General features: G+C 38.9%; 2 protein-coding genes across 8 annotated transcripts in view; one reads left to right on the top strand and one right to left on the bottom strand.

The window, feature by feature from the left end:
- The window catches only part of dnm1a (dynamin 1a), a gene marked incomplete at its 5' end in the record, with an annotated part of 119,745 nt that overhangs the window by 49,956 nt on the left and 44,789 nt on the right, over positions 1-25,000 (bottom strand). For all 7 annotated transcript variants that reach the window (XM_081366247.1, XM_081366243.1, XM_081366246.1 and 4 more), the window contains 10 exons: positions 748-834; positions 8,018-8,156; positions 10,847-10,920; positions 17,160-17,295; positions 17,583-17,725; positions 18,102-18,262; positions 21,786-21,884; positions 23,120-23,323; positions 23,425-23,574; positions 24,248-24,321. In XM_081366247.1, coding sequence (XP_081222373.1) covers positions 748-834; positions 8,018-8,156; positions 10,847-10,920; positions 17,160-17,295; positions 17,583-17,725; positions 18,102-18,262; positions 21,786-21,884; positions 23,120-23,323; positions 23,425-23,574; positions 24,248-24,321 — 1,267 coding nt within the window. The remainder of the gene's footprint in view (positions 1-747; positions 835-8,017; positions 8,157-10,846; positions 10,921-17,159; positions 17,296-17,582; positions 17,726-18,101; positions 18,263-21,785; positions 21,885-23,119; positions 23,324-23,424; positions 23,575-24,247; positions 24,322-25,000) is intronic.
- The window catches only part of ciz1a (cdkn1a interacting zinc finger protein 1a), a gene marked incomplete at its 3' end in the record, with an annotated part of 71,970 nt that continues 71,169 nt past the window's right edge, over positions 24,200-25,000 (top strand). Inside the window, exon 1 of the mRNA XM_081366251.1 lies at positions 24,200-24,333. The remainder of the gene's footprint in view (positions 24,334-25,000) is intronic.

Here is a 25,000-nt window from a genome sequence, read left to right as displayed (position 1 = left end):
ATGATTTCCCTCGTGTGGAATATTTTTCCTTGTAATAATGTATGGTTTGCAAAAATGTGAACTGCTGCGTCTGTGTAGATGAGAGAAGCAAAGTGTGTGTGTTGTGCACACGCTACATTATGGCCAAGCATGCGCCCTTAAAATAGCCTCTGAATAACATGCGCCACTGACTTTAGACGAGGTTTCTCCTGGTCAGTGGCGGAATTGTTTTCTGAAACTGCAAAATAGCACCAGGGAACGTTTGCGCCGGAACACGCCTCCTCTTTTCCCTGAACCGCCCCCGGGAGCGCAAGTTCATTCCCTAATTTACCGATCTGCGTCTGTGGAGGGAAAAGTCCGCTGTTCGTCGGGAGCAAATTAGGAATGATACATGCGTCGATGTACAAAGTCAAGATACACATGTAGACATTGTAAAATATTTTTTATTTATTTATTTTGAGCATTTTTAGGTTTTTCTATGTGAACTGAAGCATTCCTCACATCCCATTCATTCCTAACGGGGTCAAATTGACCCGCGAGTGAAGGATCTGTTACTTTTTTAAATTTCAACCACAAAACTCATCGAATCCATTACATTTTTTGTGTATTAGTGGTTCAAGTGTGATAAAAGTCATGGGGTCTTGGACCCCTCTGATGAACACTAATTTGTAAAAAAAAAAAAAAAAAAAAAAAAAAAAAGAATCCGGGTCAGAACGACCCGAGGGAAGGATGAAACACGTTCAGATCTCGTGGCGGGACGGGACTCACCTGATCTTTAGTGCGGCTCTCGCGGTCTCGGATGTGCTGAGTGACGATCCGCTCCATCTCCTCTCTCAGCATGGGATACTGGGCCAGCTGTGACACAATCACACGCGCTTGTGATGCCAATAAACCATACGACCAACACACTGAGTTTGCAACAGGTGATCACTACACCCTTTACTTAATAATGAGCATGATTCTAAAATAAAGCCATTATTGAGAGAAAACCTGTTGCAAAGTCTGTGAAATCACAGTATCAGCATAAAGAACACTATTCTTGCAATATATAGGCTATGCATGCATGTCAGTCATGTTCGTATGCACAGACAGGGCCTAAAACTAACTTTTTGCCACACAATCCCAAAAATTTATCGGCCATAAATATGTTTTACCGGCCATGAAACTATTTTTGCAAAAACAGGCAGTTGTGACACCTGACAATTTTCAGGTACAGAAATTGAATAAAGTATGCAAATCAAATGTAAAATAACACTTATCACTGTATAAATTAAACATAGATGAATCCTTATTAAAGTTACAAAAGTTATTCAGCCAAGAGCAGAGAGTGTTTTATCATTACTGACAGACGGCAGCAGGAATATTAGGCTGCTGTCACTTTAAGAGCGAATGCACAGATCTAATACACTGATACACACGTGTGTTTACTCTCTCAACTGTTCACGTTCACTTAAGACACAACCGACTATGTTTACTAGGATTGACTGTTTCATTTTCTCCTCAACTGGCATTTGTTAATTTCAGGCCCTGTGCACAAACATACTGCATGTCACATGACTCTAAATTTCAATGCATTAAAATAGTAAGTTGTGAGCCTCTTGGCTTTGCAATGTCCAGTGATTTAGCTAGGGATGCACCGACATGAACATTTTGGCCGATACCGATAACCGATAATTCTTTATATTTGACAGCCGATAACTGATATAATGGCTGATAAATCTAAATCCAATTTTTTATACAATATTTATCGACTTTAATATATCGGCCAAATTTTCTCATTGAGCCGATAACTATAACATTGAAAATGAACATATATCGTCCGATACCGATATGGTGGCCGATATATCGTGCATCTCTAACATTTAGCCAAATACCAAGAGTTTTGCACATGAATCATGCTGATGAATCATTCACAATAAGACCAGGAATGAGTATTAAGAAAGTTAATAGTGATTTGATTTTGAATACTGCAATAAATGTTAACCGAATTGTCAGGATCTGTGTTTGCTTGCTGATGCATTGGAACTTGAAGCCAGTGTAGAATTAAATAAATCAACCCACACACACACACACACACACACACGCACGCATATAAACATACAATCGCAGAAACTACACCAGCAGAGTTTAGGTTTGCACAGGGATGCAGTGATGGGCGTCTAGCAGTGGAACATCACATGATCAGGGTTCTGTAGAAATGAGTGTTTCTAGAGGAGCGAACAGGCATAACAAACGAGCTCAGAGATGAAGATTACAGTGAGAACGAGAGGAGAAGGGTTGAGACGAGAAGACGCGAGTCCTTGTGTGGATTCACACTGCGATCCTTCAACCTTCAGAAGAACTCGCACACCTATACATATATTAAGCCATTTGATTTCAGTGAAACACACCGTCTGGCGTTATTACGTAATTTACTCGTGTCCTTCCAAACACGTAAGCTGCTCTTTTTTTTCTGTCCAACACGAAAAGGAAAAATCTTCATGCAACTCTTTCTCATACAACAAGTTATACGACTGTCAAGCTCCAAAATGGACGGACTGAATTATTGTATTTTCTACCTTATTTACTAGTGCATGTGATCCATATGTTTGAATATGCAGGAGTTGAGAATTGAGCAAATAACATCTTCATTTTGGATCTGGTTCCTCACACAAAGCTTCAGAAAACTAGTGATTCTGACTGATGTTATCATACTTTTATGTGAGGGGTTTTGAGTCCATTTAAGAGCTTGAAGATTTTTCAAAAAAATGTCATATTGCGCTTTAGAAAAAACAACAACATATGAATTTGGAAGGTGAAGGTGAGCAAATAATGACAGGGGTTTTTTTTTTTTTCAGACACAAAACTCCATACAGTCCAAATCCACAGAAGCAGAGTATTTTTGAGGGACACGTGTGATGATGAAATGATATGAGAGAGAGGGAATGAGAGAGAGAGATAGAGACAGAGATGTATGACTGTTAGTCTGCTGGTGTAAGAAGACCTTCCAGCTCGAAGCATCAGTTATAATACGAGAGTCCTTATTCTCACGCTAGAACTGAAACACACACATCCGACAGAAAAACACACTGAAAAAAAGGGGCCATACGAGGGAGCATGCGTTATTAATACAAAAACAAATTTGGGTAAAATGTCTACGGCTACTGTTGTGTGAAAAACGACACAAATACTTAGTAAAGCAAATTGACACAGACAAAATAAACCAGGATGAAATCTGAGTGGTAAGGATAGACCGATCGTTGCTGGACTGATGAATCCTAATAAATCTGTTCTACGCTAAATTTGAGAACATGTTGATTTATGTGTAACAGTGTTATTTTAGTATTTTTTTATACTACACACACTACACTAAAAAATGCTGGGTTGTTTCAACCCATGTTTGGGTCAAATATAGACAAACACAAACGTCGGTTTACATTTTTTAATTACATTTTAAACTCAACGGTTGGGTTTGTCCATATTTGACCCAAACATGGGCTGCAACAACCCAGCATTTTAAGAATGTAGTGTAGTATTTATCAATATTTTTAATGTTTGTAATTTTTATATATGCAGTTTTCATTTCAATTTTAGTGCTTGTCATTTTTATTTAGAGGAAATCACAGAAGATTGACAAACAAATGGCTCATTTATTCTCTCATCAAAATTTGCCATTAAGATAATGTCACAATGCAACAACAACAACAACAAAAAAGGCTATATATAATATATATAATATATATATATATATATATATATATATATATATATATATATATATAAAATAAAATCTATAATATTAATAAAATAGTAGAGTAGAGTGGCCAAAAGTGATGTCCGGAGGCCATATTTGTTTTTAATTGCCCTAAAAATTCGATTAAACCCTAAAAATATGAGGAGATTATTTGGTAACACTATATTTTAAGGTGACGTAGTTACACGTTAGTACATGCACTTACTATAATTATAACAACAGTATAGTATGCATAATTACTAGTAACTAAACCAAACCCTAACTGTAACATAGTTCATTAATATTACTCAGTACTTATTTGAGTACTTACAATGTTACTACGTCACCTTAAAATAAAGTGTAACCAAATATTTTACAAATTAAACATGAGGGAAGAACAAAACACTAAACTTGGTTTAGGTATTTATCTGACATAATTATTTGTTTAAAAAAAGGCAAAGAAACTACAGCTACAGGTTTTATTTTATTATGCAAAAAAATGCATAGAAGAACAAAAAGCTGACTACAACATTATCAGTTATTAATATTTCGCTGGTTCTTGTTTTTGCATGTGTTTTTACACGATGTCGGCACAATTTGTCATGTTTCATTGCATTATTTTCATAAACAAAACAATCGACTCCAAGTTCAGTTACTCAATAAGCTTACAAAGTCTTTAATAATATTTGAAATAATGGATGAAGATGTAAATTGTCCTTGGCTGGGCATCACTTTTGGCCACTACTGTTTATAATTAATTTGTCTTCTGATTTCAGGTTAAATATGACCTGGACATGTTGTGAGATTTACCATATTCCTGTTACAAAATCTGCACATGCAGACACTGATGTTGTTATTAACTAAAACTAGAATCATTACAATTCTGTCATCATTTACACACTTAAAGAGGTTTGGAACGGCATGAGTGTGAGTAAACGATGACAAAACACTCATTCTTCCTTTAAACTATCTTTGAGATCGTTTCAGACCCTAAAAACATCATATTTATAATATTACCACCTTAGAATAAACAAAACTACATTCACATCTACGACTTTTGCTATTAAGTCCAGCCATCGGCCTATCCGTACGTTTAAGATAGACGTGGACGAACGGAGCTTCGTTCCTCTTTACCTTCTCACTACATTTGTGAATGGTGGAGGAGAGTTCGCTCACAACCATATCTATACATTTGAGGCACGGCCCGTTTAGCTTTTGGATCTGCTTTTTCACTATGGCCTCAAAGGCCAGGTCAGGGGTAAACAGGCCCGTCCTGCAGAGGAAGAGTCATGGAGGAAGAGAAGAAGAGGTGGAGGGATGACAGATAGACAGGGTCGGAGGGCAGATAGATAGACAGCACAGAGGAAAGAGAAGGCAAGTGAGACATTTGGTTTCTCCTCAAGCCACCCGACAGCGAGCCGAAGAGACGTCGACCCGTCGCCGAGACCCAAGCCTTCAGAAAGCAGAAGCGCAAACCAAAGGCAGTCCAAGAGCTGATAATAATTCTATATTTTATACACATTATACTGTATATATTTGTTCTGCTGATTGTTTTACAGTTGAAACAGTTGCTGATTTATAAAAAAAAGATATTATATTTAATTGAATATTACAGTAATTCAAATCTAGCTGTTTCTTCTTGTCAATTAAAGTTTTTGTTACATTAATATTTGTTGCATTATTTGAGTGTAACGCACTGTAAAAAATATTTTAAGTCGCAAGTATGTTTTACAATAAAACACTATTTCAGTCTTTCATGTTTATGTCAATGTGTTGCAATTTTTTGTTTTCTTGCCATTTCGGAGTAGTTAGCGATAATAGTTACATTTTACGACAAAATACAAAAATCTCTCAGTTGGTATTTGCTATATATTCGTTACGTTCAGTTGCGACATTTTCATCAACTTTTAAGTTTGTAACTCTTTGTTTGTGGTGTTTCCTTTGTGTTTCTACGGTTTCTAGAATGTTCTCATTTGTTGCCATAGCGACTCATTGTTTGATTGATTTGATTCACCTGTTCCTTGTTTAGCCCTTTGGTTACTGTCGCAAATACTCGTCCTTTCTGCAACCAACAGTGACAATATTATATATCGCAAGAAGCATTTCTTTTGTATCTAATTGACTTGAGTTCTTAAGTTTTGAAACTCTGAAGTTCAAAGTGAACAGAACACACTGTAGAAATTATTTTGTAAATCAGAGAGATATTGGAGTACTGTACATTTAGTGAATTAGTCTTATATTTGATAAAGTTTGCATCATTCATTCTGTGACTTTCCCGTTTATTACTGTGAAGCTGCTTTGAAACTATTTCTATTGTATAAAGCGCTATATAAATGAAGATGACTTGACTTGTGATTTAGCCTAAGTGTCCTCGAGAAGCTTCTGTCCTTGTTTTTCTGCACTAGATTTATTGATCAATGTCTCTGAGTGCCGTTAGCCACATCTCTGCCTTCCTCAAAGCTTCCGTCTCAAATAAACAGAGCGTTTGGACGCTGAGGTCTGCTAGATGAACTCATGAAGAACAGTGTCAGCTTGGGGTTTGGATGCTGATGTGCACGGCTTTGCTCTGAGCTGTTATGCTGTAAAAAATAAAATAAAAAATCATAATTTTAACAGCAAAAAATAGGGCTGTACAATATGTTGAAATTATCGAAAATATATGCATCCGAACCAATGCATATCAGTTTATGTTGATGCAGATAGCAGAGAATAGACTGGGTTCGGCCGGTCAAGATGGCATGAAATCATTGGTTAGTTTTGGTGGTAAAATCTGTAGTATGTTAGTTACGGAGCTTACGGAGCTGCACGATTAAGCGTTGAAAGATCACAATCTCGATTCAAACACATTTACACGATCTTATTCCTAATTGTTCATGATTCGTCTATTAAAACTTTGACAAGTACGATCACAGCGAACATTCAAATCTGCATTCTGACCCAGAGACAGTTGTTGTCATGTATAGATATGAAAACAGCATCTTTTCAATCACACAGTATCATTATTTTTGTGTTACAAATATTCAAATGATCAGAGAAGTTCTGGGATACAAGTTTATAGTTCAGATATTAACACCGATGTCTACGGTAGCAATGAAAATAGAGTTAACCAATAAAGATTGTATCATTACATGGTTACACCAGTAGGTGGCGACAAGTGACTGTTAAAAAATGTTTGTCATTGAATCATTCATTCAAGAGATTCGTTCAAAAACGCGGATTCATCCAGTAATGAAACAAGTGAAGTCTTTATGAGTGAGTCATTGAATCATTCACTCAATAATTAATTAAATTAATTAAATATATTGTTTAAATAGACTGCAGTAATTAACATTGTGTCAGAAGCTCTAGTAATGACGTTTTGTTATTTAGTTGTCGATTCAGAATCATATGGAACCTTGTTTCCGCCACAAAATAAAACATTTTAAAAGATAATTGCGACTTTTTATGACCTTAGTTCTCAGAATTGCGAGATATAAAGTCAGAATTGCGAGATATAAAGTCAGAATTGCGAGATATAAAGTCGCAATTGCGAGTTATAAAGTCCAATTCTAAGGAAAAAAGACTTGACTTTTTTACAATTCTGACTTTATAACATGCAATTGCAACTTTATATCATGCAATTCTGAGATAAAAAGTCAGAATTGTGAGATGTAAAGTTGCAATTACCTTTTTTATTTTTTATTCTGTGGCAGAAACAAGCTTCCATAGAATCGTGATCACTATTTTAAACAAAACAAAAATGTGATTCTCAATTTATCCAGAATCGTGCAGCTCCAGTTTGTTATATAATTTTCAGTTTTAAAATGTTTTAATTTGCTTAAATATGTTTGAATAAATCAAATATCAGATTCAACAAGCCATCACGATTTCCTTGAATATTGTGCAGCCCTATTAAAAACGCTGTTAACTGGTTAATGCTTACTTAACCCTTACTTTTGACGAAATTATCGTAATAAATTATTTATCCAAAATCGTGCAGCTCCAGTTTGTTGTATAATTTTCAGTTTTTCAGTTATAAATGAAATATCACATTTAACAAGCCATCACATTTGTCTTGAATATCGTGCAGCCCTAGTAAAAATGCTGTTAATTCTTTACGAAATGATCGTAATCAAATGATTAACTACGATCACCCAGCGGTTGAAACCTCAGCGTCCACGGCTCTCTGTACACAAAGCCATTCCACCCAGAACCTCTGTCCAAAGCTCAGGCACACGGACATACACGACGATAAACACCCACAATCCCCCTGGGGGGTCACAGGTGGATAACAGCAATAGTTTGGGTTGATGGGAGACACGGAAAACCCCTCCACCAGGCCTTTACCTTCTTAGTACACTGCCTAACGGTATTGACTAGCTCAGAAATGACCATGTCCACACATTTCTGGCACGGCTCTTTAGTCTTCAAGATCTGCCTTTTCACAATGGTCTCAAAGGCCATGTCCGGTGTGAAGAGCCCAGTTCTGTCCGACCAGAGAGAACGGACAGGCCCGGGAAAAGAACGACAGAGGAGAGAAAGAAAAGGAAAAATTGGGTGGAAAGAAGAGCGTTAATCCAACAAACTCCCTCCCCAGCCCATAAGAAATGAATGAAATAACTGAAATAATGGCTCTAAACTGGAGCTCAATTGTTAGTTTAACATATTTATCAAGTTGTTTAATTGTATCAATTATAGTTCAATTTAATTATTTAATTATCAATGAAGCCTAAAATAAAAGGAAAACGTCTAAAACTCAAATGAGGGGCGAAAAAAAAAGGATTACTTATCAAATTAAGTCCAATTGATTCATTTAAAAGGGCTATATGTACGAATTTTCATGTATTAATCACTTTTTTATTGCCGATGAATGAACAGCTTGTAACGAAACTTAAAAAGCGAGACCTTTCCCGACTTCCTAGTTTCCTAGTGTCGACTGATTTATATGTTCAGGACTCGGGAATGTTTTTGTTGGGAAAATCACAGATGTGTGTTTTCCACACACTCCCGAGAGCCTCTCTTCTGTTCAATGACACATGAAACTAATGCTTATACAATGTTCAGGATAATGCTGAAAGAGCCGTTCTGGACTGTAATGTCAATGTGTCGTGCGAAGAAAAGAGATTCATTCAAACTACAGTCTCACAGAGTCAGATCTATATAGTCTATAGTCTCAGATATACTTTATAATCAAACTATCATAACAGTGTGATATTAATGAGCTCATCTGTCGAGAGCATCTCCACATCTCTATGATCAGGTGCTTTCTGAACTGATGTTTCTCATTTTTGTGTGTGTTTATTGTGTCATTGAGAGGAAAGAGCAGCACATATTCACATATTCATAAACGTCGATCTCAGCAGTGGACGGTGACGGGATATTCGTTAACAGTAAATCGCTGCTAAACATATTTTCTTTTAAAATTTAACCCCTAATCGAAGAACGAAAAAAAAAAAGAAAAAAACTGCTGCTGCAGTTCACTTAATGGCCACCGGTGTCGCTAATAACAAGAGTTACTCAATTCTACATAGAGCACCTTTAACTACTTCATGTCTGAAATATTACTCATAAGGGAAAACACGACTAAAACTAAAATAAGAAGCAGATATGACAATAAAACTTAACATTAGACTCTAACATTAACACCAAACTGTGCATATGTTCATATAACAGCAATGTAAAGAAGTATTTACAGTGTCGACCCTCTCGTCTGACGCCACCCGTGAGACATTAACTCATAATAAAGATTGTTGGACAAAAGGAGGATCATAAATAAAACATGTGGCAATAATAAAGCCTCATGTTGGTTATTGAAGCCCAAAGGTCACATGTTTTCTTGTCCTAAAGACGAGAGAGACTCTACAGACGGAGGTTCATTCGAGAGGCGAGGAGAGACACATACAGACAAGCCGCGTTTCCATTACAGATTTGAACGTTCTTTTTTCCATTTGTTTAATTTGAAGATCTGAGGTGGATTATCCATTGTTGCTTTTACAGCCACAAAGCTGGAGCACTAAATGATGTTCAGAGTCACATGACACGCTTTTAACATTAAATAAAGCAGATAAACAGCGCCTGAGATCATCATCGCCACACTTTGTGTTTGTTGTTCCAGCGCGACGTCGTTGGAGAATCGTCGCGTGTCGCCGTCGCGGCTGGTTAGCACAAACTCTCTGATTAACACGGAGAAGAGGGATTTTATCGTGCGTGTGGTTAGGACACGGTGTTAGACTTGTGAGCGGCACATATGAGGAGTTTCTAAGTGTTTCTCCCTCATATCTGCTTCAAGCTCTTGATGAATTGTGGCATTTCTTTGTGGTTTAGAATCCAGTATTCCTGTGATATTTCTGTCTTTTATGAGCTTAATGAAGAACTCGGTCTCGTCTTCTGTCCAAACACACCAGGTCATGTTTAAAGAAGAATCGACCGGTACGTACGTACGTACGCAAAAAAACTGTTTCCATTGCAGTTTTGCAAAATATTCCTTTTTTGAATTGCCTGAAAAAATCCTCATGCGAGCGTAAAAACTTTTTTGCGATATATGGGAGTTTTTACGAAATCGGCGTGTTTCCATTGGGCGTATTTTCAATTCGCAATTTCAATTTGCGCAATTTGAAGGGTAATGGAAACGCGGCTACTGTCACGAATCAAATCACAAAACCCTCATCCTGGTTCTCTGATTGGATGAGACTCTGAAGTCAGAGATGTTTGTGATTGGATGTGTGACCCCAGGTTTGACCACAGGTGTGATCCCAGGTTTGACCACAGGTGTGACCCCAGGTGTGACCCCAAGTTTGACCTCAGGTGTGACCCCTGGTTTGACCCCAGGTGTGACCCCACATTTGACCCCAGGTTTGACCCAGGTGTGACCCCAGGTGTGACCCCAGATCTGACCCCAGATTTGACCCCAGGTGTGACCCCACATTTGACCCCAGGTTTGACCCAGGTGTGACCCCAGATTTGACCCCAGGTGTGACCCCACATTTGACCCCAGGTTTGACCCAGGTGTGACCCCAGGTTTGACCCAGGTGTGACCCCAGGTGTGACCCCAGGTTTGACCCAGGTGTGACCCCAGGTTTGACCCAGGTGTGACCCCAGATTTGACCCCAGGTGTGACCCCAGGTGTGACCCGGGACACACGAGAGGGACAGAGATGTAAACTGAACTGCAGGACACACGTGCCTGATGCCGTGGATGTTCTTGATGGCGTAGCTGATCTCCTTGCGCAGCTCCTTCTCATCAAACTCCATCTGAGGACAGAGAACATGTGACTGAATTAAACAGGAAACCGTTTATTTTGACCCTCTGTTGATTATGAGGAACTGCACCTGCATCTAAACTCGTGATTTTATAAGCTACAGAAAACAGATCTGTGGATCAGCTTCTTCCTGTTGTGTTTGTGTGTGTGTGTGTGTGTGTGTGTGTGAGAGAGAGAGAGAGAGAGAGTGTGTGTGTGTGTGTGTGTGTGTGAGAGAGAGAGTGTGTGTGTGCGTGTGTGTGTGTGTGTGTGTGTGTGTGTGTGAGTGAGAGAGAGAGAGGGTGTGTGTGTGTGTGTGTGTGTGTGTGTGTGTGTGAGTGTGTGTGTGTGTGTGTGTGTGTGTGTGTGTGTGTGTGTGTGTGTGTGTGTGTGTGTGTGTGTGTGTGTGTGTGTGTGTGTGTGTGTGTGTGTTTCCAGGCAAAGGAGGGTGGAATGTTTTACTCATAAGGCCGGAGGGAGACACAATCCTGCACCGTTACTCATGAGTGACACAGAGTCTTACATGTTTTGTACAAAACTTAAAGAGTTTTGTAGTCATTGTAGCTGCACACAAAAACTGCAGGAGACGTACAACACTAAAGGTCAACACTAAAGGTCAACACTAAAGGTCAAACGGTTATTTTTGAAAGAAGTCTCTTCTGCTCAGCAAGGCTGCATTAATTTGATCAAAAATACAGTAAAAGCAGTGAAATATTATTACAATTTAAAGGAAACATTTCTGATTATCAATGTTTAAAGGTTTTTGTCTTAATAGTAATTTTCGGTAGCCTGGTTAAAACCAGACCATTCTCAGTAGTAACTGAGTTATGGTCTGGCAAAGCTTCATTAATAACTCATTTCCAAAGGGGCGTCACCAACGGACGTCGCTCAAACGCCTCTGGGCGCAATCGGATAGACCTAAAACCCCTAAAACCAATCAGAGAGATCGTCATCGTGTAAAGCCATATGCTGCGTCCCAATTCGGTTATACTACGCCATAAAAGTATGTACTCTTTTTGTGAAGAAAAGGTATTTACTTTTGAATGTGTAGCAAAAAAGTAGGCAAGCTTTGGGACATACTCCTTCGTCATCTTTATGGGACGGATCTGTCGGGTGCATCCTGTCACTTAAACTGCCCTGTCCTGGATTTGCCCTGTCCTGGATTTGTCTTCCTGTTTCGAATGCGCATGCGTCGCGTCTGAGCGCGTTGTTGTCTTTGGAGCTCCATCGATTGATTTATAATTCTTGATTTCTCTTTAAACTCACTTACAACGAACATTTTCTACTTTTCCTCACCTCATAGTTATAACGCGGATTGTTGAGCAGACGCGTCTCAAGCCTAGTGATCCAACGCTGGATACTCTTATAGGTTACGTCCGTGGATCACGGCTGAACGCGTCTTCTCCGCACTCATTTACAAACAAACGTTTTTTCGCCTATCGTGCGTCTACTCTACACCCGTACCACTGAAAAGACGGATTATATCCAAGACTTAAGCCATAAATTAGTATTAATATTGATAGCACCACTGGTAGCGTCGTTGCTAACTTAACTTACTGTCCATCTGTTAAAATGGCGAATATATCAAATGTAAGTAGTCTACCTTTTGGTGCAGGTGAGGACACATTTGAGCTGCACGCGGTGCAGTCTGAGCTGGAAGCTGTTGAGAAACAGATCCACGACCTTTTAGTAAGAAAAGCCGAGCTGATAGACCGGCGTTTAGCTCTTGAAACATCACGTGCCGAGGCACACAAATCAGAGACTAACGTTACTAACCCGATGACTCCGACCTCGTCTACTCCGTGCGTTCCTCAACATCGGTCCCGAACGTCGAGGTCGCGATCAGCCATGGTCTCGTTCACTCCGGCTCCAACATGCCATCACGAAGCCTGGATTTTTCCGCAGCGGAAGACGTGAGTCAGGTCTAGACCAAGAAAACTCTCTCCGACCCTCCCGGTTTTCGAGATATCCACACAAAACCGCTTCTCCCCTCTTCGCGAAACAGAACGCGATGCTGTGATCATCGGCGATTCCATCGTTCGACACGTACACGCTACGTTAAATAAAAGTAAGGTGCATAGTCACTGCTTTCCTGGTGCTCGTGTTTCTGAAATCGCTGCTCACGTTCCCGAGATTCTGAACGAGCGCGTCGGAACTGTTGTCCTGCACGCGGGAGGGGCCGACATCAGACTGCGCCAGACGGAGGTTTTGAAGAAAGACTTCAGGAATCTGATCGATACGGTACGCAGCACATCGCCTGATATAACGATTATTGTGTCAGGACCGCTTCCCACGTACCGACTAGGTCATGAAAAGTTTAGTAGATTATTTGCGCTTAATGAATGGTTAATGTCATGGTGCAATGAGCAGAAACTGCTCTTTGTAAATAATTGGAATCTGTTTTGGGAGCGTCCTAGGCTTTACCGTGCTGATGGCTTACACCCAAACAGATTCGGATCGGATCTTCTGTCAGATAACATCTCCAAAATGTTAAATACCTTTTGACTAGTAACCAAAAGTCCAAATCATAGTCTCTGCTGCACCAATTTAACTGATATAAATAGTGTAGAACATTGCATAGAAACTGTGTCTATTCCTCGTTTAGTGAGATCAAATCATAAATCTACTGCAGGATCTAGAAAAAATCTAATTGTTATTAAACCAGAAAATGTTACTATTGGTAATCAAAAACAATTTTTAAAGCTAGGTCTTCTAAACATTAGATCACTCACACCTAAGGCAGTTATTGTAAATGAAATAGTCACAGATAATAGCTTCGATGTACTTTGCCTTACTGAAACCTGGCTTAAACCAAATGATTATTTCGGTTTAAATGAGTCTACTCCATCAGGATACTCCTATAAGCACGAGCCCCGTCTGAATGGTCGTGGCGGCGGTGTTGCAACAATCTATAGAGATCTTCTCAATGTTACTCAGAAAACGGGTTATAAGTTTATTTCATTTGAAGTACTTGTACTAAATGTTACGCTCTTAGATGTTCGAAAAACATCCCTATTATCTCTAGCCTTGGCTACCGTATATAGACCGCCTGGGCCTTACGCTGATTTCCTAAAAGAGTTTGCAGATTTTCTCTCAGACCTATTAGTTAACTTCGATAAAGCATTAATTGTTGGAGACTTTAATATCCATGTAGATAATCAAAATGATGCGTTAGGGGCTGCGTTTACTGATTTATTAAACTCCTTTGGGGTCAAGCAAAACATTACCGGACCGACTCATCGATTTAATCATACACTCGATTTAATTATATCACATGGAACCGATCCAACCGATATAGATATCATTCCACAAAGTGACGATGTCACTGACCATTACATGGTAACTTGCATATTACGTACTCCTGTAATATATCATGCTGCGCCGCGTTATCGATTAGGCAGAACAATCCTTCCATCCACCATAGATCATTTTTCAAACAGCTTATCGGATCTGTCTCAGCTGCTCAGTGAACCCAAACAAACAGATGAACTTGAGGAATTATCTAGCACTATGAGCACCATTCTCTCTGGATCATTGGATATTGTTGCGCCCATTAGATTAAAAAAGGTTAGAGAGAAAAGTAAAGCACCATGGTACAACAATACTACGCGTGTTCTAAAGAGAGAAACCCGTAATTTAGAGCGTAAATGGAAACAAACCAACTTAGAGGTCTTTAGAATCGCATGGAAAGACAGTATGTCACGTTATAAAAAGGCCCTAAAAGCGGCCAGGGCTGAGCATCTCCGCAAACTAATAGAAAACAACCATAACAATCCTAAGTTCTTATTTAACACCATGGCGAGACTAACAAATAAACAGATGTCTCCTGAACAAAATATTCCATTACAGTTTAGTAGTAATGATTTCATGAAGTTCTTCACTGAGAAAATAGAAAACATCAGAACCACAATTGTAAACGTTCAATCCTCAATCGCGCCTTATAATTCAGCCTCGATTATCACCCCGCAAGAACAATTACAGTGCTTTACAACTATAGAACAAAAAGAGTTAAATAAACTTTTTACTTCATCTAAAACAACAACATGTTTACTAGATCCTATACCAACTAAACTATTGAAAGAAGTGTTACCTGTAGTGGAAGAGCCTCTCCTCAATATTATTAACTCGTCTTTATCTTTAGGTTATGTTCCAAAAACATTTAAACTGGCAGTTATAAAACCACTCATTAAGAAACCACAATTAGATCCGAATAATCTAGTAAATTATAGACCCATTTCAAATCTACCTTTTATGTCTAAAATACTAGAAAAAGTTGTGTCCGCTCAACTGGGCTCTTTCTTACAAGAAAATGACACCTATGAAAAGTTTCAGTCTGGGTTCAGGCCGCATCATAGCACTGAAACTGCGCTCGTTAAAATCACAAATGATTTACTTTTAGCTTCTGACCAAGGCTGTATCTCAATACTAGTTTTACTTGATCTTAGTGCTGCGTTCGATACTATAGATCATACAATACTCTTAGATCGACTACAAAATTATACTGGTGTTCAAGGACAAGCATTAAGCTGGTTTAGATCGTATTTATCTGACCGCTACCATTTTGTTTATTTAAATGGAGAAAAATCTATCATAACTCCAGTAAACTATGGAGTGCCGCAGGGATCTGTGTTAGGCCCTCTATTATTCTCAATATATATGCTGCCACTTGGAAATATTATAAGGAAACATGGAATTAGTTTCCATTGTTATGCTGATGACACTCAAATCTATATTTCATCACGGCCAGATGAAAACGCTAAATTATCCAAATTGACAGAGTGTGTTAAAGATATAAAAGATTGGATGACGCATAATTTTCTTTTATTAAATCCAGACAAGACAGAGGTACTACTTATCGGTTCAAAAAACCACCCACAAAACCTCTCACAATACAACTTTAACATAGTAGGATGTCCTGTTACTTCATCCTCTACAGTAAAAGACCTGGGTGTTATATTAGACTGCAACCTGTCTTTTGAAAATCATATTTCATATGTTACAAGAACAGCCTTTTTCCACCTTAGAAACATTGCTAAGCTACGTAATATCCTATCTGTTTCTGATGCAGAAAAGTTAGTTCATGCATTCATGACCTCGAGACTAGATTACTGTAATGCGTTATTAGCCGGTTGTCCTGCATCCTCAATAAACAAGCTACAGTTAGTCCAAAATGCCGCCGCTAGAGTTCTAACTAGATCAAGAAAATATGATCATATAACACCGATTTTATCATCTCTACATTGGTTACCTATAAAGTCCCGTATTAATTACAAGGTATTGCTACTGACTTATAAAGCCCTAAACGGCTTAGCTCCAGTCTATTTAACGGATCTTCTATCGCCCTATAATCCATCGCGCTCTTTAAGGTCACTAAATTCGAGGCTTTTGGTCATACCTAGGATATCTAGGTCCACCAAAGGAGGGAGAGCATTTTCACATTTAGCACCAAAACTCTGGAATAGTCTTCCGGATACTGTTCGTTGCTCAGACTCGCTCTCCCAGTTTAAAACTAGATTAAAGACGCATCTCTTCAGCCAGGCATTCATATAATACTTTTAATCCTACAGTTAAATCCGACCTCTAGTTCATAAACGCCAGAGGAGAACTGGCCCCCGACTGAGCCCGGGTTCTCCCAAGGTTTTTTTTTTCTCCATTAGGTCACCTGATGGAGTTTTTCGGTTCCTTGCCACTGTTGCCTTTGGCTTGCTCAGTTGGGGATATTTGGGGATATTTAATTGAATTAATCAATCAACGATACTATTGATCAACATTACCAAACGTAGACGTTCCACTAGAAACAAACATTGATGTATTGTTCTAATTTATTACTGTGAAGCTGCTTTGATACAACCTGTGTTGTGAAAAGCGCTATATAAATAAACTTGACTTGACTTGACTTGACCCTGTCAATCATCTTGTCACAGTTAAAATCTAATTTAATGTCCTACCGTTTCGGAGAGAAATGTAGTAGCGCGTTCATCTGCCAGTGGGTCTTTCATGGAGACAGTCCTCATGTGTTTGCGATTTGAATATAATAAAGCATTTAAAAGTTGGTGCGCTTCACCAGCGGACGTCGCTTAAATGCCTCTGGGCGCTAAAAACCAAGTGAGCCTCGATTTGGACGGATTAGAAATGGGCTTGAATGAGCTTTTTGCCAGACTACTTGCAGAGCAAATCTAAATTTGCCGGAAGTTTGTCTGGGTTTTCCCAGGCTAAATTTTCGTCTCAATGCGGCCATCACAGCACACACACCTTCACCAGCTCGAAGGGGAAGCGCTCGTGGAAGATGCGGTTGATGCGGGCTCCTCCGGAGAGCTCATACGTGTCTATCTGATCTCCGGATCCCTCGATGCGCTTCTCAAAGTCCACTGAGAACTGCTGCACCATCCTGAAACCGACAACACACACACACTGAACATTCAGCGTCTGCAGTTTCATTTATTCATTTAGCAGATGCTTTAATCGAAAGCAGTGGTTCCCAGACTTTTTTTAGAGTTCACGTAGTGTAACAGCGCAGCGACAGAATTTAATGTCAACCCTTTCATGTACGGTTGAATTAAATGAACGGCAAGACTCAGCATTTTGTTGGCGTACCCCTTCTGTCACCTCGCGTACCCCAGTTTGGGAACCACTGATCTAAAGCATGCTGAATGTGAAGGACAGTGTGAGACTGACTGCAACAGGGCCTTGGTCTTCCGGGACGGGTCGTCTGGACGGAAGTTCTTGTATTCGTCCACTTCCTTCTCGATGGACAGCAGCTGGCTCTGCAGTTTCGCACGCAGCGCGGGGAGCGTGTCGCGGATGTGATTGGTCAGTTGCTGCGGAAGAACGACAGAGAGTTGAAGGTTTTATGAAGGAATTTTGGGATATTGCGTAAAAAAGTTATGAACTTTTCAGTGTGTGTGTTGCGGTGGCCCGGTAGTGCACAACACAACGCAATTTAAATAGCAAACATAAGTTCACAACGCAACGAAATAAAACTTGTCAGAAATGCCAAGTCGTGCCGGAATATCAGTCCAGACTCTTGCAAGTCAAAAAATTAAATAAAATTGTTGCATCAAGGAACATCTAAGGAGTCATATCTGAAGAAAGAAAGACATGAACATCTTGGATGACGTGGGGAGAGTAAATTATCAGGAAATTTTAATTCTGAATTGAACTACTCCCTTTAAGTTCTCGTCTACATCGCCTCACCTGGTTGAGGGTTTTCTGCAGGAACGGCGTTCCCATGCGGTCGGCCAGGTGTCTGTAACTGGGATGAGACAGGAAAAACTTCCTCTCCGCAGCCATAGCCGCGTTAATATCCTTCTTTCCGTCGATGTCCTTCTGACTGCGGTTCACCACACCGATGTAACCTGGACTCAGACACACACATCAGAAGAGAAGAGATGCAGATCACTGAATTTGATGAGAAATGTTTGAGTTCACACTCAGACTGCAGACTTTGGGCCCTATTTTAGCGATCTGAAACGCAAGTAACTTTGTGGGCGGGTCTCGGGCGCTGTTGCTATTATACCGGCGGGATAAATGACTCTTGCGCCCGACGCAAATCTAAAATGTGTTGATCTGAAGTCGCTTCATTACTCATAGGTGTGGTTTGGGTGTAACGTGAAATAAACCAATCAGAGCGACATCTCACATTCCCTTTAAGAGCAGGTGTGCTTGTTCCATGGCGGATTGCTATTATAACGGCGGATTTGCCAGGAGCGGTTCACAGCCGAGGAGACCGACGTTCTCGTCAGGGCCGTAAAACACAGAGAAGTGACATTGGGGATGGAGAAACACACACAGATTAGCTTCGGTTAAACAGGCGTATGATAATTTGGGTAAATGTGTAAGCTAGATTTATGCATATTTTTTCACATCTTCATGGACACAACAATGATTTCCCTCTTGTGGTAATATTGTTCCTTGTAATAATGTATGGTTTTCTAAAAATGAAAACTGCTGCGTCTGTGTAGAGTAGAGAAGCAAAGTGTGTGTGTTGTGCTCACGCTACATTATGGCCAAGCATGCGCCCTTAAAATAGCCTCTGAACGCACCACTGACTTTAGACGAGGTTTCTCCTGGTCTGTGGCGGAATTGTTTTCTGAAACTGCAAAATAGCACCAGGGAACGTTTGCGCGAGCGCAAGTACCGATGTGCGTCTGTGGAGGGAAAAGTCCGCTGTGCGTCGGGTGCAAAATAGGAATGATACATGCGTCGCTGTACAAAGTCAATTGCGCTGGGTGCAAGATAGGGCCCTTTTTTATTTCTGTCACAGTTTGAGACATTTATGCATTTGGCAGATGCTTTGAAAGCGACTTGCATTGCATTCAAGGTAAACATTTGCATTTGATCAGTTCTTGCTTTCCCTGGGAATCGAACTTGGCGTTGATTAGCATATGCTACTGTTTGTTACTCTGAGACCTTGTTAATTAATCTAAGAAACTGCTGTATTTATCTATATCTATGGGTTACAGGGTGTCCGCGGATCCGTAAAACGTCTTAAATTCCTTAATGTAAAAATAAGGCCTTAATTAGCATTTAAATGTCCTAAATCTATGTAGCCTTGAGCGTCGATTTAAAAAAGTGACTGAGGTCCTTAGAGAACACAAATATCTGTGTCAAAAAACTCTTAATAAAGCTTAAGTTTGGTCTCATTTTAAAGATCCACTTGGCTCTATAATACAGCAGAAAACAGGGACAAAGCGAGTGTGAAACCTGAGAAAATGGTGCCATCTGGTAAAAAAAAAAAATAGTACAAATTTTAATTTTGAAGCCTTGCCAACAGAATGAAAGCCTCTTAAGAAAGATTGCATCATTTTATAGTTAAATGGATAGATTTAATGGGGACATCTTTGTCCTCAAGGTCCTGAGTGGAACTATTTTGTGTATAAATAGATTTATGAAAGGAAATTAGGGTGAAATATTAAAATTCTAATACAAATACACACTTTTGTGTATTTTTGCAAAATTCTCAAAAAAACTGAACAAATGAAACAGACAGAAATGTCCTTAAGGACACACAAGGGTTAAAAAAGTTTAATTAAAAACAGAAATGTTATATATTACTGTTTGTATTCACAAATAAAACTGTATCATCCAGTATTAGAATTAAAAAATAGATTTTTTAAATCTATATTTTCTCCTTGTAAAAACGTAACGTTCAGAAATATGAAAAGCGTCCATTGTTCATTTGTATGTCTGTGTTCAGCAGGATTTGATTTTGGTGGAAAGGTCTTGAAAATGGCATTAAACCGTCTTAGACTGGATGATGCTGAAACCTGCAGATATGAAGTACAGATAGAAAAAGAAATACGTCTGGATTAAAAGGTTAAACTCTCGTTGCTCATGCTTTCGGATCATTCTAAAGCATGTTTGTGGTTTTGGAGGCGCGTTTGATGGGAAAACCCGACGTGTGTAAAACTGCTGCGTCAGCACACTGCTTCCCAAGAGCTTCCCATAAATATCCTTTGTTGCCGAGCAAAGACAGAAAGCAGCGTTTTTTCCAGATGTGTCACTGAAATGAAGACTTTCTGACCCTCTCACAGACGTTCCTCCACTAGAGGGAAACCATGAGACGAGATCTGTTCGCTCCTTTCCCTTCATCTGAGGTTTACCATGGTAAGTATACTTTTTTACCAAGTTCACCAAGTATACTTTTTACTAGTAGTTACTTACTACCCCAAGTCAAATTTGCTGTCACAGATGTTGCAGAAAACGTGATTTAGAGTCTTTCTCCGCTAGTGTTCACAAAGAAAATAAAAGCCTAATAGTTCATTAAATCATACAAATGTAAATTTGAAATGAATTATTGTAAAACAAAAAAGTTTAAGTGACCATTAGCCAACATCATTGTTAAATTACTGAAATATTAACATAAAATCTCATGGGTAAATAAATATTTTAGGACAAAAGGAAATACCAAAAGTTCAATGGCTCCTCACTGTAACGGTTTCATCCAATGAGAAGTTATTTAAATATATGTGACCCTGGACCACAAAACCAGTCACATGGGTCACAATTTTGATCACTGGATAAATAAGCTTTTCATTGATGTGTGGTTTGTTAGGACAGGACAATATTTGGCTGAAATACAACTATTGTAAATCTGGAATCTGACGGTGCAAAAAAATCGAAACATTGAGAAAATCTCCTTTAAAGTTGTTCATTTATGTTGGCGATTGTGCAGCATTCACTCACACAAATACATGTTTTATATATTTACGGTAGGAAATTTACTAAATATCTTCATGGAACATGATCTTTACGTAATATCCTAATGATTTTTGCATAAAAGAAAAATGGATAATTTTGACCCATACAATGTATTGTTGGATATTGCCACAGATAAACCCGTGCGACTCGAGACTGGTGACGTGGTCCAGGGTCACATATTTAATAATAATATTAACAAATAAGCAATGAATTTGTGATATTTATAAATAAAGTCATTTTATTTCTAATGAATGAGGGAAATAAGAGGCACCTCACAATCTGGGAATTACGATTCGACTCTTCATCTATATTTTTTCTTATTATTAAATCAGTAATTAATTAAGTAAAAAAAAATTTTTTTTCATTTTTATTAAATTACCTATATAATTACAAGCACTTTTGAAAATAATTACAACTCAATTGTCAAAAAAAAAAAATGTAATAGTTTCCAAACACAAGCGTATATAAAGTAATAAAGCGAGCAAAGAAACACTTTCCTTCACAGTGTTTTCAGTCTCAGTCTCAGGGATTTTTCTCAGCATTATCGGTTTATATCCAGAACTCGTTCGATGGTTGTGTTTCGTGTGTGACTGTAATTGAATCGTTGAAGAGAGAATCACGATTTCAGGGCATGTGTTGATAGATGTGATGATGATGTAATCCGGGCGATCGCCTCACCTCGCCTCAGCGGCAGGAGCTTGTTTTCCAGGATATCCCGAGCGTCGGTCCCTTCATCCATGAGATCGAGTTTAGTGATGACGCCGATAGTCCGCTGACCTGCTCACACACACACAGAACGCATGAGAACACACACAACTGATATTTCACAGTCCCTTTAAGGCAAGTTGTGACTGGCTCTTTTATTTAGAAGGCGGGACTTATTCCGCCATATTGTGCATGTTTGTATATGTAAAGTATTTCCCCCCCCAATAAACCTGAAAATATCACACATCGGGAACAGAAGTTAAAGCTGCACCAGTTATTTCTGTTAATAATTGCTAAACACTTCACATTTAGGAGAATATTTCCTTTAAAATTAGTGATGCGCGATATATCAGCCACCATATCGGTATCGGCCGATATATGTTCATTTTTAATGTTATTGTTATCGGGCCAATAAGAAAATTTGTAAGATATATTAAAGCTGATAAATAATGTATTATTTCCTTCAGCTGAGACTCTTCAGATGCGCACTGTTCAACACGAGGGTTTGAATTGCTTGAAATATGATTGAAATCACTTTAAAAAAATAAAGTGATAAAGATAAAGATAAAGTCTGTCATATCGGCTACATAACATTATCATGAGAACATTATTATTGTGTGTTTGGGATATGGATTTTAATGGTGAGACTTTTATTTTTGTAATCAGGCTCTCAAAAATGATATAAAAATGTGGATTTAGATTTATCGGCCGATATATCGGTTATCGGCTTTTAAATATAAAGAATTATTGGTTATCGGTATCGGCCAACATTTTCATATCGGTGCATCCCTATTTAAAAGTCAAAGCCTGTTCACAAGTTCACAAGGTCATGAAGATAGTTGAGTTCCTGGTAACACTTTACATTAAGGATTCATTTGTAAACATTAGTAAACTGCGCTAGTTAACATTTACTCTTTCCATGCCAGCGTTTGTGTGGTTTTTTTTTTTTTTTTTTTAAGTTGCTAGTCACCGCCGGCATTTTTGATAATTTTCACAACACTTCCAAATCCCCCAGAATATTTTGTTGTATGAATATCTGAACATGCAATATGTCAAACAATTTTTATTTTATTTTAGTACATCAAGTTAAACTAAATGAAGTTTTGCCTTGGCAACTCGCTGAAATAAAATAGTTTTTCAATAGTATTTCAGTTAGCATTTACTTTATCTCATGTAACAATTTTTTTTTTGTGTGTGTTGTTTTTAAACCCTTTTTTATAAAATGTAAGCAAAAAGAATATGCGCTTGAGCTTTTCCAGAATGTCAGGATTAATGTGCATGATGTGCTGAGGTGCGCACACACACACCCTGCGGGTCGACTTCTTTGGCGATCTTCAGCGCGTCCGAGTTGGCGAGGTCAGAGTTGGCGGGCGAGACGGCGAGCAGAAGACAGTTGTCTTTGGTCACGAACTGCATCAGCATTTCTCTGATCTGCTGCTCGATGTCTGCCGGCTGATCTCCCACCGGCACTTTAGTCATTCCCGGCAGATCCACCAGCGTCAGGTTCAGCACTGCAGGAGAAACACACACACACACACACACACACACACTCCAGACTAACCCAAACGCTCAGATTCTGTGATATGATGAATATTAAGAGCTGTAATCTGACCGTTGGGCGAATAGACCCGCAGGTTGATGGGCACGGGTGAGATGCCTTTATTCTGTCCCGTGACCCGATCCGTCTCCGCCTCGATCTCCTGACGCACCTCATCGAAATCCGTGAACTTCTTCCCCTTACAGTGAAGAAACTCGGCGTATTCTGAGAGGAGACAGAGATCATTACACAACATAAACTAAAGCCTGCTTTTATAGTGAGAAACATCAATGTTTCTGAAATATAACAGTTTTTTGACAAAATATATATAAAAAAAGCATAATTTTTAGCATCATATTTGATCCACCAGGCTTTTATGGCTCATATATGGAGGAAAAACAGCGCGGTTTTGCCCAAACTGAGCAAAAATATGAAATTTGCTGCAGATGCTGATATTTATATGACACAAAGTAAGATGAAACTCTGATGCTTGTAATGTAAATCAATGAAATCTTTATAACAGTATTAGATACTGATATAAAATGCATATAAATATCAATATCTGCCAATTATATGTCTTAGTAAGGTGAGCGTCTCAGATCATGGGGTTCGCAGATGGAGCTGACCGGGGATCCTGAGACTGCTGGGGCTCTTTCCCAGGATTCCTCTGCCAGCTCTGATGTTCCCAGAGAACAATTAGATCAATTAGAGATCAAAATGTGTAGACAGTAGAGTTTAAAGGGTTCAAATCAAGAGCACGGCCTGCTCCACTAGATGGCAGTGTTTCTGAAAGCTTTGTTCTGTTTCTGCAGTCAAACCTGATCCCAGACCAGCGCCGGCCCGCTGAAGGCGATGGTGCTGTAAGGTTACCCTGCTGTTGCTAGGCGACCGGACTCACCTGTGGGGCAGTTGATGAGCTGGAGGACGAGCGGACGGCGGGTGACGATGCCAGAGCCGCGCGGGAGGAAGTCCCTGAGACACAGAGTTAGAGATGCTCAGACACGCACATCATTCTACACTCTTCTATACACAACTCTAGAGTTCAGCTTTAAAGAACCAGACAGGTTCTGTATAAGGAGAAATGTCTTAAATGATTGCATAATACTTCAATCTTTTCTAGAAGTGCATGAACCTTTAATGTTCTAATATAGAACATTTTCTTGTAAGAGTGAAACATTCAACTACAGTAAAGATGCTGAAACTAAATCATGTGATGACAGATCAGTAATGTTTAGTGAGCATTGCAAAATAAATGTTAAAATAGAACATGCAATCAAATTGCATTTTAAAATTTAATAGCAGTTCACAGTGCATGTTCATTAATACTACAATAGCATGATTATTTCTACTAAAATTCTACCAAATTTGGTTTAATTAAAATTTGATGCATTTTTAATCCTTTGAAATATTGTGCGTAAATACTGTGATTTGCAGCATCTTACTTGCATCAAATAATATAATAATAAATAAATATAGTTTAGCGTGCATCGCAAAGGAAATGTTAAAATAGAATATGCAATCAGAATACATGATAAATTTTAATAGCAGTCACACGGCATGTTCATTACAATAGCTCAGTTATGTCTACCAAAATTGGGTTTAATTAAAATTTGATGCATTTTTTAATCCTTTATGAAGAATTTACGGGATG

Source organism: Scardinius erythrophthalmus, assembly GCF_964197995.2.
Source record: "Scardinius erythrophthalmus genome assembly, chromosome: 5".
Lineage (NCBI taxonomy): Eukaryota > Metazoa > Chordata > Actinopteri > Cypriniformes > Leuciscidae > Scardinius > Scardinius erythrophthalmus.
This window is presented reverse-complemented; position numbering and strand designations above follow the sequence as displayed.